Genomic DNA, 16,664 nt, shown 5'->3' on the forward strand with positions numbered 1-16,664 from the left:
ACCGGCTGAGCTGGGGCTCCGTTCCACACTTCCTCTCCCAGCCTAGACACCCGAAGCACCAGTTTGCAGAGCCAGGAGGAACTCTGCCCCCATCCCTGATTTTAATTAAGGACGAACGCATCCGGGAAGACTCAGAGATTCTGTTTCTCTAAACCCAGATCAATGTGTTTGTGTGGTCAGGCCCAGTCATCTCAACAAGAGGAATGCGCATACCCCAAGGCTGCCCAAGGACCATTTTTCCAGTGGCCTTTCAGCAAATGTCCACCCCAGAGGACAAACAGGGAAAGTGGAGGATGGTTCAGAGTGAAACATGATTGGAATCAAGAACATGAGCACAACACATTCAAGTTCTCAAAGCCCAATGAACGAAGTGTTTTCCATCCACGATGTGCCCTATGTGACTAAACAGAGGGTAACCCCAAATAACACAATCCCCCACTTCCCTGATGAGGTCCACTTAACACTTTTTTGGCTGACTTAGTAGGAGTGAGAGGTGTGGTTGTCTTGGAGGTAGGGGATGGGAATGGACTGGTAAGAGGCCAGAGCGAACTTTCTGGAGTGAATGACGGATTCTGTACCTTCACTGGGGTGGTGGTGACTTGGGTGGTTTCATTTGTCACATTTCGTCAGCCTACACCCTTAAGATCTGTGCGTGTTTGTGAATGTAAATTTTACCTCCATAAAAGTAATTAGAAATAGGAACTAAATAATATCTACTTATAGGCACGCCTGGGTGGCTCAGTCGTTAAGTATCTGCCTTCAGCTCAGGTCATGATCCCAGGATCCTGGGACATAGCCCCTCGTCAGGCTTCGCGGGAAGCCTGCTTCTCCCTCTCCCTCTCCCCCTCCCCCTGCTTATGTTCCCTCTCTCCCTGTGACGCTCTCAGTTAAATAAATAAAATCTTTTAAAAATATATTCTACTTATAATATTTAACCTAACTATGCTGTTGTATACTTAAAATTATGTAAGAATAACATATTCATCTATATTGCTCTTCTCATTCACACATCTCCCAAAAAGATGTTATGCAAATGTATCTCCTTTGAGATCAGCATCTATCACAACGAAGCTACTTTTCAGTTGTTTTCCAGAGCATATCATCTTAAATTTGTCTAATTAATTTGGAATGCAGGACGTTTTGAATCCAAGATTCTTGCTGAAATTTTATGGCAAAACACAAGTGCCTATCTGCATAACATTGCAGTGGTTTTTCTCATTTGTCTTGTGATTACCCGTGATCCTCACCACATGAGCGACCTGTGTTTTGCTTTCTAAAATGAGCTTTAAAATATTTATCACAGTTTGACACACTTGCACCTGAGGAATAATCCCCAAAGCTGTGTTAAATCTCATTTCCTCTTACCCGTTATTTCCCTCCCATGACCTCTAAAAGCAGCCAAAACCAGCATTGATTGAGACCGTTTCAGCTGCAGTGTCTTCCCAGGTTTTGTGGTTCAAATAAAGTAATTGAGGGGCGCGTGGGTGGCTCAGTCATTAAGCGTCTGCCTTCGGCTCAGGTCATGATCCCAGGGTCCTGGGATGGAGTTCCGCATCGGGCTCCCTGCTCAGCAGGGAGCCTGCTTCTCCCTCTGTCTCTGGCACCCCTCTCGCTTGTGTTTGCGTGCTCGCTTTCTCTCAAATAGATAAACACAATCTTTAAAAAAAAAAAAATAATAAAGTAATTGAGACAGTCCCAATTATAAGACAGTCTTAAAGAATAATAATTCCTAAACTAGGAGAGATTGGTAAAGGCAACGCTCTCTTTCCTAATAATATGAGGAAGTAGACCTTCATCTTATTTGGTTTTTTTTTTAGGTATATACAGTAAATCCTGGCATATGTGTTTAGACCAAAGATAAAGTCTGGATTAATGCAGCAGACCTGGAGGTCTTATTTTAGAGTTCATTATGAAAAGATTAGCACTGTTGGCTTAAGTTGGAAGTTTCTTTAAGTTAAAATTTTTAAGTTTTGCTCCCTACCATGAATGGGAAGCTGAAACACTCTTGAATAAATTCAAACACACTGTATTTTCCTCAAGGGCATTAAAAATAAGAGTGTTTGATTTAAACAGATGATTCTGGTTAGAAATGGGGTTATAAACACAATCCTAAATTATGAATTACTAACTATGGATTTTACCACTTGACCTGAAGTTCTGTCTAGTCCTCAGCTAAAACTGGTGTGGTCTGATGAGGTATATAAAGAAGTCTTGGTTTTTTCAACATTTCCTCAGTGTAGGCATCAAAATAGTGTTGTTCTCCAAAAAACCAACATGGGAGACCATATGCTGTTGTTTCGGGGTGTTTCATTTTCCGTGTTGTCGTTCAGCACTGTTGTCATCTGAAGCAAAATCAGATAACTCACCAAGAGCTCGCGGGCAGATAAGCTCCTGCGGCTCTCGTTGGAGCAGAGAGTGGGGCCCAGAGAAGTCCTGCTAGATGCCTCTTCTCCTCTTTAGGGAGACAACTATGGGGTTTTACAGCACCCTGGGAGTTCCATCGAACACAGTTTGAAAACCTCTGGCAGTGGACTGTGCATGAGGGCTTGGTCTCAGAAGACCTGGGTTCTGGGCTCTGTGATTATTGGCCAGTGACAACCTGAGTCTCAGCTTTCTCACCCAGACAAAGGGTATGAAAGCTCATCTCAGAGAGTAGCTACAAGGAGGCCTATAAATGTGCTTTGGAAACTGTGAAGTATGGGGTTTGTTTTGTTCCTGGAGTCTTACTCTCTCCTAGTCACATCTCAACTGCATGCTGTGTACCATCTCATCTCACTTATTTAAGGACTTTGGATTGTTTGGCCTGGTTGATGCTACCACTCTGTCCTTCAGCTCCACACTCTCCACTGGAGAATAGATAAGGGGGAGGAGCCGACTTTGTTATCGCCCCTAGAATAAGGGATTCCAGCCTCATGATTCATTCTTGGGGCAGAACACTCTGAAAGATTTCTTTTCACTTTCAGGTGAGCCAAGAGAAGGGAAACTGCTCTTTCCAGAAAAACCCAACCCCCTGCATCATCCCTCAAGAGCAAGAAAATATCTTCCATACAATATTTGCCTTTTTCACCAAGTCTGGAAGAAAAGTCTTGGTAAGAATTTGCTTACTAGTTGGGTTAACATGGGTGGTCCTCACTAGGAAGGCAAGTCTGAGATGAAAGGCCAGTTTTCTCTTTGGCATTTATTATTTCCCAAATCTGGTTTCAATCAATTGGCGTATAAAGTCACGAGGACTGTGGTCAACTCCCATTTTTCAGCCTGAGGTTTCAATCAAAGTGTTAAATTTACATTTCAAATTCCACTGCCTGGCAAAGGGAAAACCTTTGCAACCCACCAAGCACAAAGTAAAACATTTCCCCAGCTCGTATGAGTCTAATCAAGAGTGATGGTTCTCCTACAAGTGCTGTTGAAAACTCTCGGGCAGGATCTGCTGAAATTAAACATCTCTGTACTCTGAGACCCAGCAGTTCCACTCCCAGGTGTATCCCCAAGAGAAATGGGTATTTATGTCCCCCAAAACAAGTGGTTGAGAATGTTTACAGTAATCGTCCTATAGCGAAAATCTGGGAACAGTCTGGTCGCCATCAACAGGAGAACTGGTAGACCGTTGTGGTGTAACTACACCCGGGAATATTACAGAATAACGAACAGTACTACCACACATGGCAGCAAGAATGGATCCCACGGACATAATAATGCTTGAAAAAAGCTGGAGCCAAAGCGCACACACGAAGTTCAGAGACAGCAAGATTAGCAGTGGTGTTGGAGGTCAGAATAGTGGTTAATCTTTTTTTTTTTTTTTTTTTATTATTTGACAGAGAGAGATCACAAGTAGACAGAGAGGCAGGCAGAGAGAGAGAGGGAAGCAGGCTCCTTGCTGAGCAGAGAGCCCGATGCAGGACTCGATCCCAGGACCCTGAGATCATGACCTGAGCCGAAGGCAGCGGCTTAACCCACTGAGCCACCCAGGCGCCCCAATAGTGGTTAATCTTGAAGGGCTATCAACAGGCAGGGGTATGAGGGGAACTGCTTAAGTACTGGAAACGTTCTACATCTTGATTTGGATATAAACATGTAAAATATATCAAGATGGACCCTTAAGATTTATTCTATCTACTATATGTAAGTTACACCTCCATTGTTTTCAAGTGAGGGTTTTGAAGATGGAATTGTACACTTCCCCAAAGCCTCCTATTCCCCCATATATCTTCAGCTCCTTATTTCAGGCTGGGCGCATCTCCCTCACATTGTTTTTCTCTCTCTTTTTTTTTTTTTCCTAAAAAAGAAAGTAGGACTATTTGCCCCTTGGGATATGGGGGTGTGGGGTGCCTAGGTGGCTCAGTCAGTTAAACAGCTGCCTTAGGCTCAGGTCATGATCCCAGGGTCCTGGCATCAAGCTCCATATCAGGCTCCGGGACAGACCGAGAGCCTGCTTCTCCCTCTCCCTCTGCCTGCTGCTCTGGCTACTTGTGCTCTCTATATATCTCTGTCAAACAAATAAATAAAATCTTAAAAAAAAAAAAAAAAGAATATGGGGTGGTTTTTTGGTTTTGAGGGTTTTTCTTAGTTTTGTTTTTTTGTTTTTACTTACCTAGTGCTGATGATACAACTATTTTTAAAAGCCCTTAGAATTGTTAGGTACACTGATATTTAGTGGTTTGACAGACACAACTCTGTATCTGACTGACAGTCTTACCCCACACTTGAAACATCATAAACATATGTATATACGTTTTGGATCCTACCTTACAGAAGAGAAGAATTCCTCTTGTGTAACTTTAATTTGGAATTGTGGTTTCTATTGGTAACTCACATATTTTCTTGGTCAAACCTGCGCTTTTCTTTACTCATGTGTTTCATGAATCCTATGACTTCTCAGCCCTCTCATTTGCTCTACCTGAAAAAGGAGCATGAATGTATATTTGCCACCGCACAGGCAAAAATTACATAATGTAGGAAACACATCTTAGTTCAGAACTCATAAGAAAAATGCTTTTGGAATATGTAAATGTTTATTTTTAAAATGTTTGTTTTTTTAAAGCAATTCTTTCTCCTTGTGAAATCCAATTTTGGGGTAGGGTAAACCAGTGGGTGACTTTTTCCCATTTGCTTGACAAAAGTTCGGTTCTGGTGCTTTGTGGGCAGGAAACCCCTCTATTGCCCTCTGGTGGCAAGAAGGAATGATTGCACCTTCCTATGGAATTCCTCTGCCTGGGATCCTCCTAGTGACCAGAATAGAACCTCGTGGAGCCCTCTACTTCATAAAGCGCTGTGCATTTGTCTTTGTTTTTAATACCATTTGACAGACAGTTCTCTGATTTTTCTTCAGGACTGTGAAAAACAAGGAATTTCTTGCCTAACAATGCACTGTAACCTTAGTGCGCTTGCTAAAGAAGAAAGTCGTACTATAGACATTTACATGCTGCTGAACACAGAAATATTGAAAAAGGTAATACCTGGGGCACTGCACTCTTTGGGTTCATTTAAAAGCATCGGAGTGGGTCTTCTCAGAACTCTGCCTGTTAAAACTTTTCTGGCAAGTTCCATTGGTAGTTTGCTGCTGGAGGATGCTGGGGGTGGCAGGTACCAGATCCTTGCTATATCAAGGGTGCTCTGAGGACCAGCAGTATCAGTGTCACTTGGGAACTTATTAGAAATGAAGAATTTTTAAGAGAAAAAAAAGAAGAAAGAAAGAAAAGAAAGGCAGAATCTTGGGCTCTATGACCCAGACTTACTAAATCAGCATCTTCACTTTAATAAACTCCCCAAGTGTTTTGTGTATACATTTGTTTCTCAGACTTTAGCTTGCATCAGAATTATCTGGAGACCTTGTTAAAATGCAAATTCAAGTTTGACATTCTGTATTTCTGACAAGCTCCCAAGTGATGCCAGTACCGCTACTCTTGTTCTAAATCAGTGGTTGACAGACCTTTTCTGTAAAAGGCCAGTAGTAAATATTTCAGGCTTTACAGGCCATACAGTCTCTTGCCACAGCCCAGCTCTGCCACTGTATGGTGAAAGCCACCACAGGCGATCCTCAATGGGTGTGTTCCACATTGGCTGTGTTCCAATAAAACTTTATTTACGAAAACAGGCAAAGGGCCAGATTTGACCCTTGGGTGGTAGTTTGCCAGTCCTTCGTTTGGATGACACCTTATTTCAGAGAAGCCCAACTTTTGAATTTCAGGTGACTTTGCCAGTATGAGTTTATCATATCAAAAGTGGCTCATTTAAAAATACTTCAGTCAGTGAATTGGTGGTTCTTAAAAAAATGTCAGACAAATTCACTGATTTATTTTAACAGAAGAGCTGCTGAGTATGAAAGGCCACATCCAATGAGACGCTTTAAAAATAATCACTTGTGAAGATAAAATATGCCCGTTAGCCACAGAGATTCTATTCATTTTCCTCTGGAAGAGCTTAATGTGTTCAGTGTAAACCTGAATGAATATCTTTAGAAAAGTCATTCCAATGTTAGTTTTTAAGGTAGGCGTGACAGTAGCGTGCTGACCTGAGAAATCGAGGCAGGAGGGATGCCAGCTGCTCTGCCCACTGACCATCTGTAGCTGGCCCAGCCCGCCCCCACCCAGGCAGAGCCCTGCCCGGTTCCCTTCTCTTTGGTTTCCTTTGCAGGAAAATCAGTTTGGGAGGCGTTGGGCTCTCATAGCAGTGATTCCCTGTTGTGCTTCTCCTTTTAAAAAGGACAGTGTTGGGAGAGGACCCGACAGGAGCCAGAACCCCAGTAGCTATCCTGAGATTCCAAGAAGAGGGTTTTGAAGCCCCACATTACAGGAAGTGCCTTCCAGGCAGGGGTCCTCAGGACCCTGTGTACTTACCTGCCCTTGACCGGTGGCTCTGGTGACAGTTTTTTTCCCCACGCCACAGTCATCACTATCGCCAGAGTCCTGATGATGGCACCGAGGGCAGGAAGCCACTCTCATTCCTCTTTCACCCTTAACCCAGATGTCAGCTGCTTGCACTCCAGTCATCTGTCCTTAATTTAATCGCAAGGCCCAAGGCCTTTCTCGCATCCGGCTCTGCGGCCTCTCTGTGTCTTTATCCCACCACCGATCCATGGGGATCCTTTGCTGAGGGGCATGCCCCCCTGACTGCTGTTCCCAAAGGCCATCCATCCCAGTCTGCACCCCAAGAGACAGCTGCAGGGTGTCCTCTGTAACTGTGAGAGGCTCCTTCTCCCTGAAAACGCCCTTTCCTCAGAAACCAGAAATTCCAAGTGCAAAAGAGAGCCGAAAAGGAGGCTGACCTGGAACCAGATGGGACCCCAGCTCCTCCCAGAGCTTGAAATGCAGAAAGTCTGTCCCCTGAAGCCAGCCACGGCCTCCCTTGGGAAGTGAGCACTAGCAGCCCAGAGCCCTCTGGCCTTCCTGAGGGAATGGAGCTGCTCCAGGCTTGTGGTTTGCCTGGGCCTACCGTCCTGTTTATTTTCCTTTGACCTCAAGGTCCGGCTCCAGACCAAGGAATTTGAGGTCTTATTGTTTGGATCTTAACAGGTTTTCATTTGAAAAGTGGGGTCTGACTTTGTAAATTAGCAGAGGATTCCGATTTCTCTGAAAGTGTTCTCGGCCTTTAGCTCTGACAATTGCCATCATCGTCATCATTATTGTTGTAAGACCATCCAAGATGTGACGATGATCCAAGGTTGCCAACACGGTATATCCCAACACACAAACCCACAAATCTGTGAAACTGTTAAATTGGCCAAAAGCTTATCTGCCTACAAAATTATTTACTGCTTAATGAGAGCTCAGTGGCGCAGTCCGTTTGAGCGACAAGCTTCCCAGAAGGATTCAAAATCGGTGTTATTGCTGTTTTTAAAAAAGAGCAATAATCAGTGCGTGGCTCCCAGGTAAAGGATACAGAGTGGCGGCCCCGGGTGTCCTCCCAGAGAGGCCTTTGTGGTTTCTTCGGCAGAGAGGAGCAGAGGGCTCCCTCAGAGTGTTTTCTAGAAGAGGGTCCTCCACTTTCATTTTTAGAGGGTAGGTTTTACCAGAAGTGGGGCAGAGCTGCATCTGATGGGTACCTCCCTGGGTGGCAGGCTGAGGAGATGTGGGTAGGTGTGCCCCGTGACACCTTGCTGGCAGAGCCCCAGCCGCCCCCATGGGTGGGCTGCCTACAGTCTGTTTCCACGCCAGAAGTTTCCACCCAGGGTCGTGTAGCACTGACCGTCTCCACCAGGGGCTCAAGGTCCTGACCCTTCCCAGAGCCACAGTTCTGCCCTGTCCTTTTCCAACTTCCTCCTCCCTTGCTGCCTGGGAGCCATTTTCTCATTATCTGGATCTGAGCCCCCACCAAGGCCGGTGACTGCCTTTGGTTGGTGGGCTATTCTGAGTGTTAGAAGACCCCACGCCCACCCCAGTGTCGTTGCTCTTCGGGCCATCGCCTGATATATAAGCCGAATGTTCCCTTTCTCATCCCTCCATCCTGTACCCTCTCTCCGCGTTCAATGGCGTTGACCCCCCAGGCAGTCTCACATAAGGGCAGAGAAAGAGTTAAAAGTAACTCATGTGAAGGGTTTGAGGGTTGTGGTCAGAGCAGGAAGATGCTTGAGAAATAGAAATCAGATGCCTTCTACGGAATGCCAGGCCTGGATTTGTCGTAGACAATTAAACAGCTTTATTTATTTTCTGCTCTTTGTGAATATGTCAGTATCAATATCCAAATACCTGGCTCTTACCTCTTAGAAACCGCAGCACACCAGCTCTCATGTATTGATGATCGGCAAAACTTCAGTTTCTCAGCACCCACCATGGCGTGAGGGAATTTGAGAAAGCTCTGGAAAGCTCTGCTTCACATAGGTCCCGGGGATAGGGGAGGCATCTAGTTCAGTGATAACATTTTTGTCTGGCCCACGTGGAATCTTGGAATTTAGTTATACCCACTCCCTTAAGGGCCAGACATTGTCATTTAAAAAAAAAAAAAAAAAGGAAAAGGAAAATCTGTCACTGAGTTCTGTTGCTTCTTCCACAGGACAGCTCATCTGTCATCCAGTTTATGACCCGCGCCAAGGTCAAGGTGGACCCTGCCCTGAGGGTGGTGGAGATAGCCAATGGGAACCCAGAAGAGATGATGGTGAGTCAGCCACGCCTGGAATCTGGGTGGTGTGGTGCTGGAATTCGAGGGTAAAGATGGTCTCTGGGCCAAGATGTCAGCTTTGTGGTAGACCCAAGACCAGGCCTGCCTTGGCCTCCAGGCCTGCATGGAGAGCTTCTGTGGTCTGCTCCTGTGATAGCCTTGTTCTTCACGGTGCCACCATTATGTGAAAGCTCCCTGCTATGACCCGCCAAAGGAAAAATAGTCTGGAAGCACCCTTGACAGGGCTTGGAGTTCCACTCTGAAAGCCAAGACGATTTTTATCTTTCTCAGACCTTTCCCTGAAATCTCTTCTGCCTCCCCAATCACATTGCTCCATGGATAAACACTGGGTGTTTTAAAAACAAGTTGTTTGAATAACTTGAAAGAGGTCACATCTAGGTTTCCAAGCCCTAGAACTTTCTTTCATTCTCTAAGCCCTTGTCCTTTGTAAAGTGCCATTGGGAGGCAGGCCTCAGAGACACAGGAAGGCGTAGCAGCCGGGAGGCTTGGACGTGGAGGTGTGGGAGAGGCTGGAGGAGAAGTGTGGCCTTGGGATTTTACTGCCCTTTACTGATTTACAGGGTGGGGATGGGAGGCACGTCCCTGACACCCACACTGAGATGCTAGCAGAGAGAAAGAGGACACAGCAGCCTGTGAACTGTTTTTGCCACTGAGCTAGTGCCAGTGACGCTACCTTTTGGTACCCCTTCCCTGGAATTCACCTTCTCTCGGGGGACTCTTGGAAGAGTCCATGTTGCTATGACAAATTTACCAATGTGATAAATTCATAGAGATTATGTACCTACAAAGAGAAAGTGGTTAACTTATTTCCCGTCGATAATGGAAATACCACGCATCTAAAGGTTAGGATGGGGAGCAGACTGAAGCCCGCTCTTATGAGGCCCTAAAAAAATAAGTCTCTGGGGACCACCACGAAACCTCAGTCCCGCTGCTGTGTGTGGTGAGCAGGAGATGAGCATTGGCTGGTCCAGCATGAATGTGGATCTGTGAGGTGGGGAGGGGTGTGAGAGCCACACCGGGACCTGTCTCAGTGCTGGGAAGGACTATCAGACGCAGAGCTTGACTCCTCTGTTCCCACTGAGGAACTGGCCAGCCGCTCATTTTAATAACAGAAACCGAATGGGATGCCAAGGAAAGGCACTGGCATCTCTCATCCTCGAGGGTGAGTTTTGCTGGAGGTCAGATATTCGGAGCTGGCGTTGGCCGTTCCCTCCCTGCCTTTTGGCCATTGCACTGCTAATTCGGACCCTCACCTGGGAAGTGAAGGAGAATGTGATTCATCGCTCATGGTCATCGCTCTGGTTAAAAAGACTTCCAGAATGCAGTCCATGCCCAACAGGGAGGTTTGGAACGTTGGGGTAGACCACAGTGTTCCCAATTAAGAGCTAGTGGATGTAATTTAGCAGGTTTTCTACAGGTAGAATTCCTTGTGTAGATGAAAAAAGAAAAAAAAAATCACCGGGCACATTGCCTTGGCTGAGAACATGGAGCTGTGGGATCCAGGAAGACATTGCTTAACATCCCATTGTCAGCTTCTGAGTCATCTGTACACCCCCAAAATACCACTTCCATTAATTACTGTTTCACTTTGAGCACTGTGGTGATATTTCCATTATCAAGAATTCTTTGGAAGAAGCTCTCATTTCCACTGATTTTTCTTTAGCACCCAGCCATCAAAATCCTACAACGTACCCTTATCCCTCCTTTCCGGGACTTTGCCTTTTCAACCCATGAGCTAAGATGAAGTCCTACAATCTGTTCTCAACTTTCCTGGCAGGGGGGAAAAAAGTCTTTTCTGAGTAGGAAGGTTTGCTTTTTTAGAACAAACACGTTCTTCCCTGCGTGAGTCTTCTGAATGCCTGGCTTTCTGTCAGCTGTCTATTTGAGGGGAAATTTCCATGGAGGATAGCCACTAAATTTAAACCAGGCAAAATTTCACAAGATTGTAGAATAGGTACCACATTTTGAGGGCCTTGGAACGAACAGGAAGTGTACGGAGCAGGTTGTGGGCAAGGAAAGGAAACAATCCTATCTGTAACCACCTAATGTGTCCCCGGTGGTCAATTTCATCAACAGAAACATCCCCTGATTTTCCTGGGACCCTTGGAATCTTTTGTTTTTATGCTATGGTCTGAGTAGTGCTTGACAAAAGCATTTGGGTGAAAAACTAGAAATACGTAATAGATTCTTAAAGCGTCTGCCCTGATATTCATAAATAGGTCTGGGAGTACTTTTCTGGGTCAGGTGTTAGCATTTGTCCAAGACCAACCCCACCAAGCGCCCCTGGTTGTGTGCAGATTCACACGTGAGAGTTCCAGGCGAGACCGGTGGGGTGGCATTCCGTACCGCTTTCCAGGGGCCAAGAATATGCTGAATTTCCTATTCTTATTCAACCCAACCCAACTTTTCAGGGAGAGTTGCCAACGACCAGGGCTAAAAATTCCCCCAGGGCCAACCAAAAATCTAGACAATTGGCTTTGCCACTGCGAACCACCAACCCCAGCTCCCTTCTCAGGCTGGATGAGAAGCTTGTAGGAATTACAGAGCAAACCTATTTTCTTGATATTTTCAAGTAGCAGAAAATATGATACATACATAAATCCCCAGGTGAATACGTCATTGCCAGGTGGGTTGGGTAGGGGCTGAGATCTTAGGAGCCAGCAGGAGGGACTGGTACTGTCATTTCGGCAGAATTGGAATGGGTTCAAAGGCTATCTGGTGGCTCTCAGCATCGCCGGGAAGGCTGGAGAACCAGACTGGAGACAGGACAGGAGTTGAGACACCCAAGGAGCCAGGATCCCCAGGCTCAGTCCGGCTATAGGAAGAGCCTGATGTAGTGCCCTGGACACAGCTGTCCCTACCTGGCATCTCTGGGCCTCTTGCTGAGTCAGGCAGGAGCCTCTCGCTGGCTGAGGTTCAGTCCCTGTCTCAGGGAGACCACACCCCAGGGAGAGCAGGTCACGGGCACTTGGGCCTCAGCATTGCCCTGAGACTGACACAGAGTAGGATTCCCCAGCACTGGACGCGGGGTCATAACAGGACTACTAAAAAGTGACAAATGCTTCTCTAATCTTGAGGGTCAGCATTGGACCAGCTAAGCCCTGGCTTTTCTTAGAGCGCCTGTCAGAGCCAGAGTCCTCGTTCAGTCACTCAATCATTTAGACCACTTCGTTGGGCAAGCATTGCGGCCTTGGTGAGAAAATGAGAAAATCTTTGTCCAAAAATTGTTAAGGAGTGTTTGTACTCTTTGCCTTTTTTTTTTTTTTTTTTAAAGAAATAATGTGCTTGAATCAGCACTGTTTCCTTGCCTATTGAACAGAGCAAATGTTTGGGGCCCTCCACCTTCTGCCACGGTGTATGGGGACCGTAGGTGCACACTAGCATTCACCTCCCTCGTGCAGCCTGCTGCCATCAGCATCCCTCCCGCAGAAGGGAAGATGGGTCAGAATTTTGGCAAGTGCCCAGAGATTCCCTCGTGCCTCCACCTCCCCACCCCAGATTAGAACTACTAAGCTTATTCCTCTTGTGAACAAAGGGCCTCTGACACTCGGGAAGAAGAAATGACTTGCCCAAGACCTCACAGTGACTGAGCCAAGAACAGTGCCCCAGACCCTTGACTCCCAGCCTGGTATTCCTTCCCCCTCCCCACTGCAGCCCGCCAGTCCCACGGGAAGGCGTTGAGCCTGCAGGGGTGAAAGGGCCTGGACAAATGCAAAGTATCCAGGAGGGAAAGGAAATCACTGATTCGTTTTAAAGTATCTCTGTTAAAACCACCCAGGTGGCCTTGGAGCCTGGCCAGCTCCTTCAGACTGGACCTGGCTGTCCTCACCCCAGAGGCGGCTTTCCCCTCTCGGTCTAATCAGACCCCAGAATGAAGCCTCAGGACTGCAGCCGTGCTTCCACTTCTAAGGAAAGCTGCCCTATTAAGCACTCATTGATGAGCACAGCAATTTTCTCCAAAGCCATTTCAGTTCAGTTCCCAGGCTTGGCCCCTTCGAGAAGTCATCCTCTGTGGAAATGGAGCATGGCATCTCCCCCTTGGGAGTGAGAAGAATCCAGATTCAAATCCATCTCCTTCACATCCTAGCTGTGTGACTCTGGATGTCAGGTTGGCTCTGCAAGCATCCATTTTCCCACCCACGAGACGGGAAAACTGCTTTCTACTTGCTAGAGACTTGTGCCTTTGTTCTGCACCCTACCATTGCCCCCCAGCTAAGACATAAGCCAGGGCATCTCAATCAGAGAGGCATCACCTAACGTGGTGAACAGAGGTGACTCCAAAAAATGCCACTTACGGTCCTTTCGTTGTGCTGCTTCCCGATACAAGCCTTGAACCTCAGATTACATTGAGATGTAGGATGAAGAAGAGAGTCATTGGAAGATCACCACAAGGCCCATCGCATACCATCATCCAAAGGTGGTCCTCCCCCTCATCCCCCACCCCCACAAGCGAGAATTCACTTGTAAGCATGAGGAATTGAGTAGTATCCCAGCACCGTCTGCCAGAACATGAGTCTTACTTCCTAATAGTCACCATTTGCATATTTACTTGATCAATACTTATTGCGGGCTTGCTAAGAGCCAGGTGCTGTAGTAGGCGCTGGGTTCAATAGGGAGCCAAGTAAACACGGTCCCCGCACTCCCAGAGCTGAATGAGAGGACAACAGATGGTAAACAGGGAAGCAAAGAGGATATCATTTCAAACTGGGGTTAGTTCTATGGGACTCACCTGCTTTCTATAAAGGGGGTCAGAGAATCTTTCTCCAAGGACATTGAGACCTAGAACTCGAGAAGGAATTTGCTGGCCAAGGATGGGGAGAAGCACCCCAGTTTGCCTGAAGACCCGAACAGCCCGCCAGGTTCACGACTCAGAGACCAGTGTGGCAAGAGCCTGGGGAACAGCACAGATATCCGTGGGGGGAATGTGGGCATGGCCACACCATGTCATGCCAGGGGGTGGTAGCAAAGGGAAGCCACCAAGAGCTCCTGTTTGACACAGGGAATGGCATGATCCAGGAGGCAGCTGACCCTTGAACAATGGGGGCAGGGGTCAGGTGCACCGACCCATCTGGCAGTTAGAAATCCACACATAATCTTTGTCTCTCCAAAAGCGTGATGACTAATAGCCCACTACTGACTGGAAGCCTTACTGATAACGTGAACAGTCTGTTACCATGCATTCGGTATGTTATCTGCATTACGTGCTATATTCGCACAATAAAGTCGTCTAGAGAAAAGAAAACGTTACTAAGAAACTCATAAGGGAGAGAAAATACATTTACAGCACTGTGCTGTATTTATCAAGAAAAAAATCAGCATGAAAGTGACCCATACAGTTCAAACCTGTGTTATTCAAGGGTCAGCTGTATGGCCTTTAAAAATCATGGGCTGCCGTGGTGTTGACGGATCGTAAGACGGAAAGGTGGACCTAAGAGGGCTAGTTAGAAGCTTGTGACAGTTACCTGGCAAGAGCTGATGGTGACAGAGGAGATGGAAGTGGGCAGGTAGATTTTGTCAGTGAGGAAGTAGCAATTTGTGCAGGTCACATGTAGGGAGAGCCTGTCCAAAAGGGTTGGGAGGGATTAAACAATATCTCGATGCAAAACTCCTTGCCTGGTGTGTCCACATGGGGGGCTCAGCTCATGGAGGCTCTCACTGCAGAAAGAGAGGGCCAAGGAGAGGATGAACACATGAAGAGTCAGCCTCTCCTTCTCCCAAATCCTCAAGAGTCTCAGTCAGTTTATCCCAATCCAGTGATGTCTGGTTTCATCATGACTGTCGTCATCATTGTTATTTTTGTAAACAACAAACCCACTAAATTGAATATGCTCTGGTTGAATCAGGGCTGGGGGACCTCAAGTTCCCCCAGTTTTTTATCTCCATTTCCTTTTTTTTTTTTTTTAAGGTTTCATTTATTTACTTGAGAAAGGGAGAAAGATCAAGCACAAGCAGAGGGGAGGGGCAAAGGGAGAGGAGAAGCAGACTCCCCACTGAGCAGGGAGCCCGATGCAGGACTTGAGCCCAGCACCCTGGGATCACGACCTGAGCCGAAGGCAGAAGTTTAACTGACGGAGCCACCCAGGTGCCCCTTTATTTCCATTTCCCTTGGTGGCCTCTGTATCCCTAGACTCTAGAGAGTTCTGTGTGAAAGGTTGTATTTTAGGACAGGGGTGCTGTCCAATCCATCCAGTTCTTTCACTAGACATGAGTTGAACCCCCAATAAGTGTGAACAAGAAACCTTTTTACCCTCCAGACTTCCACAGCACGCACACATACATGCGTGCACACAGCCATGCGTGCAGCACAGAATGGTTACGTGCTGAGAACGCCTTGCTGAAGAGGGGAGGACAGGCTGTGCGGAAGGAGGCATGACCCTGAACAGGCCCTGGAGGAGTTTTCTAAGGGCCAAGGAGAAAGGACAGGCATGCCACAGGAAGCTGCATGGGTCCTAGGCTAGACTCTCAAGAGGCAAACGTGAGACGAGTGTGTGAGCCCAGGAAAGGACTGAGATCATGGGATAGGGAAGACAAAGGGGAAGAGGAAGGATGAGACTTCAGGGGACCCTAGCCTCAGCCTGATGCTGTGGGGGACTCTGGAATACACAGACCACCCCAGAGTTTGTCCTCCTTGAAGCGAGGGAGCTGGCTTTCAGACCTGCTTGTCACTGGCTGAGGACTGTTTCAGGAAGAAGCTCAAGGTCCTTTGCCCTCTCCCAGCGTAACCTAGGGAAAGTGGCCTCAAAATCATGCCATCCACGGAATGTCCACTGTGCTCAATGACTTCGTTGTTTTAGATCTGTACATGTATGTTTAGTTCCTATGGTGTGCCGGCATTTGATGTGCTCAGCTCTGGTGACCCTCCGAACTAGCTATCATTACTCTCTTCTCCAACGGGGAAACTGAGGCTCCAGGAGGTGAAAAGACCTTTCAAGTTTGAGGTGCCACAGCTTGTCAGTCTAAGAGCCAGGATTGGCTGCCGGGTCGGCCTGTTTGCAAGTCCTGAGTCTTCCTTAATCCCGTGTCCCTCTACCCTGGGCCGGCCTGTGGCCTTGTGCCCACACACAATGGGAACACCATTCCCAGCAGGTGGTAGGGGTCACAGTAGCATGGATGGTAAGCAGCTGGCCCTTGGTCTTTAAGAGGGACCCTTGTCTCCGGTGGCCTGAGAAGCACATCATGTGCAGACTTAAGGGTCTGTTGATTTTGGAGCTCTTCCTGTTGTGGTCTGGGCCCTCACCAGATGCATGGCTTCTCCTCAGAATAGCCTGGAGGTCGACAAGCTGTCTGCTCCCCCTCCCTTTAAAGAGCAATCATGAGGATTATCCGCCGGAATGGATATACAACCTCTCAGCGCAGGGTCTGGAACTCAGTAAGTTCCCAACAAATGTGCCCCATTACTAAAGGAAATTAGCACTAGCCCATCTCATTCCCCCCGCATCTCCAAACAAAGCAAGGCTCCTCTGAACCCTGGCACCTGGCGGCCTCAGCGGCTCTGACATCTTGCATGTCCCAGCGTAGGCATACAGCCTCAGTCTCGCCAGATGTGTGGCTTA

General features: G+C 47.2%; 1 protein-coding gene across 2 annotated transcripts in view; it reads left to right on the plus strand.

Annotated features, from left to right (window-relative positions):
• Window positions 1-16,664, plus strand: part of LOC111159088 (integrin subunit alpha 9) — a 333,563-nt gene that overhangs the window by 293,098 nt on the left and 23,801 nt on the right. For both annotated transcript variants that reach the window (XM_022521479.1, XM_022521480.1), the window contains 3 exons: window positions 2,964-3,089; window positions 5,327-5,446; window positions 8,986-9,087. In XM_022521479.1, the coding sequence (XP_022377187.1) occupies window positions 2,964-3,089; window positions 5,327-5,446; window positions 8,986-9,087 (348 nt within the window). The remainder of the gene's footprint in view (window positions 1-2,963; window positions 3,090-5,326; window positions 5,447-8,985; window positions 9,088-16,664) is intronic.

Source organism: Enhydra lutris, unplaced genomic scaffold (assembly GCF_002288905.1).
Source record: "Enhydra lutris kenyoni isolate GAN:26980312 unplaced genomic scaffold, ASM228890v2 scaffoldscaffold66, whole genome shotgun sequence".
NCBI lineage: Eukaryota > Metazoa > Chordata > Mammalia > Carnivora > Mustelidae > Enhydra > Enhydra lutris.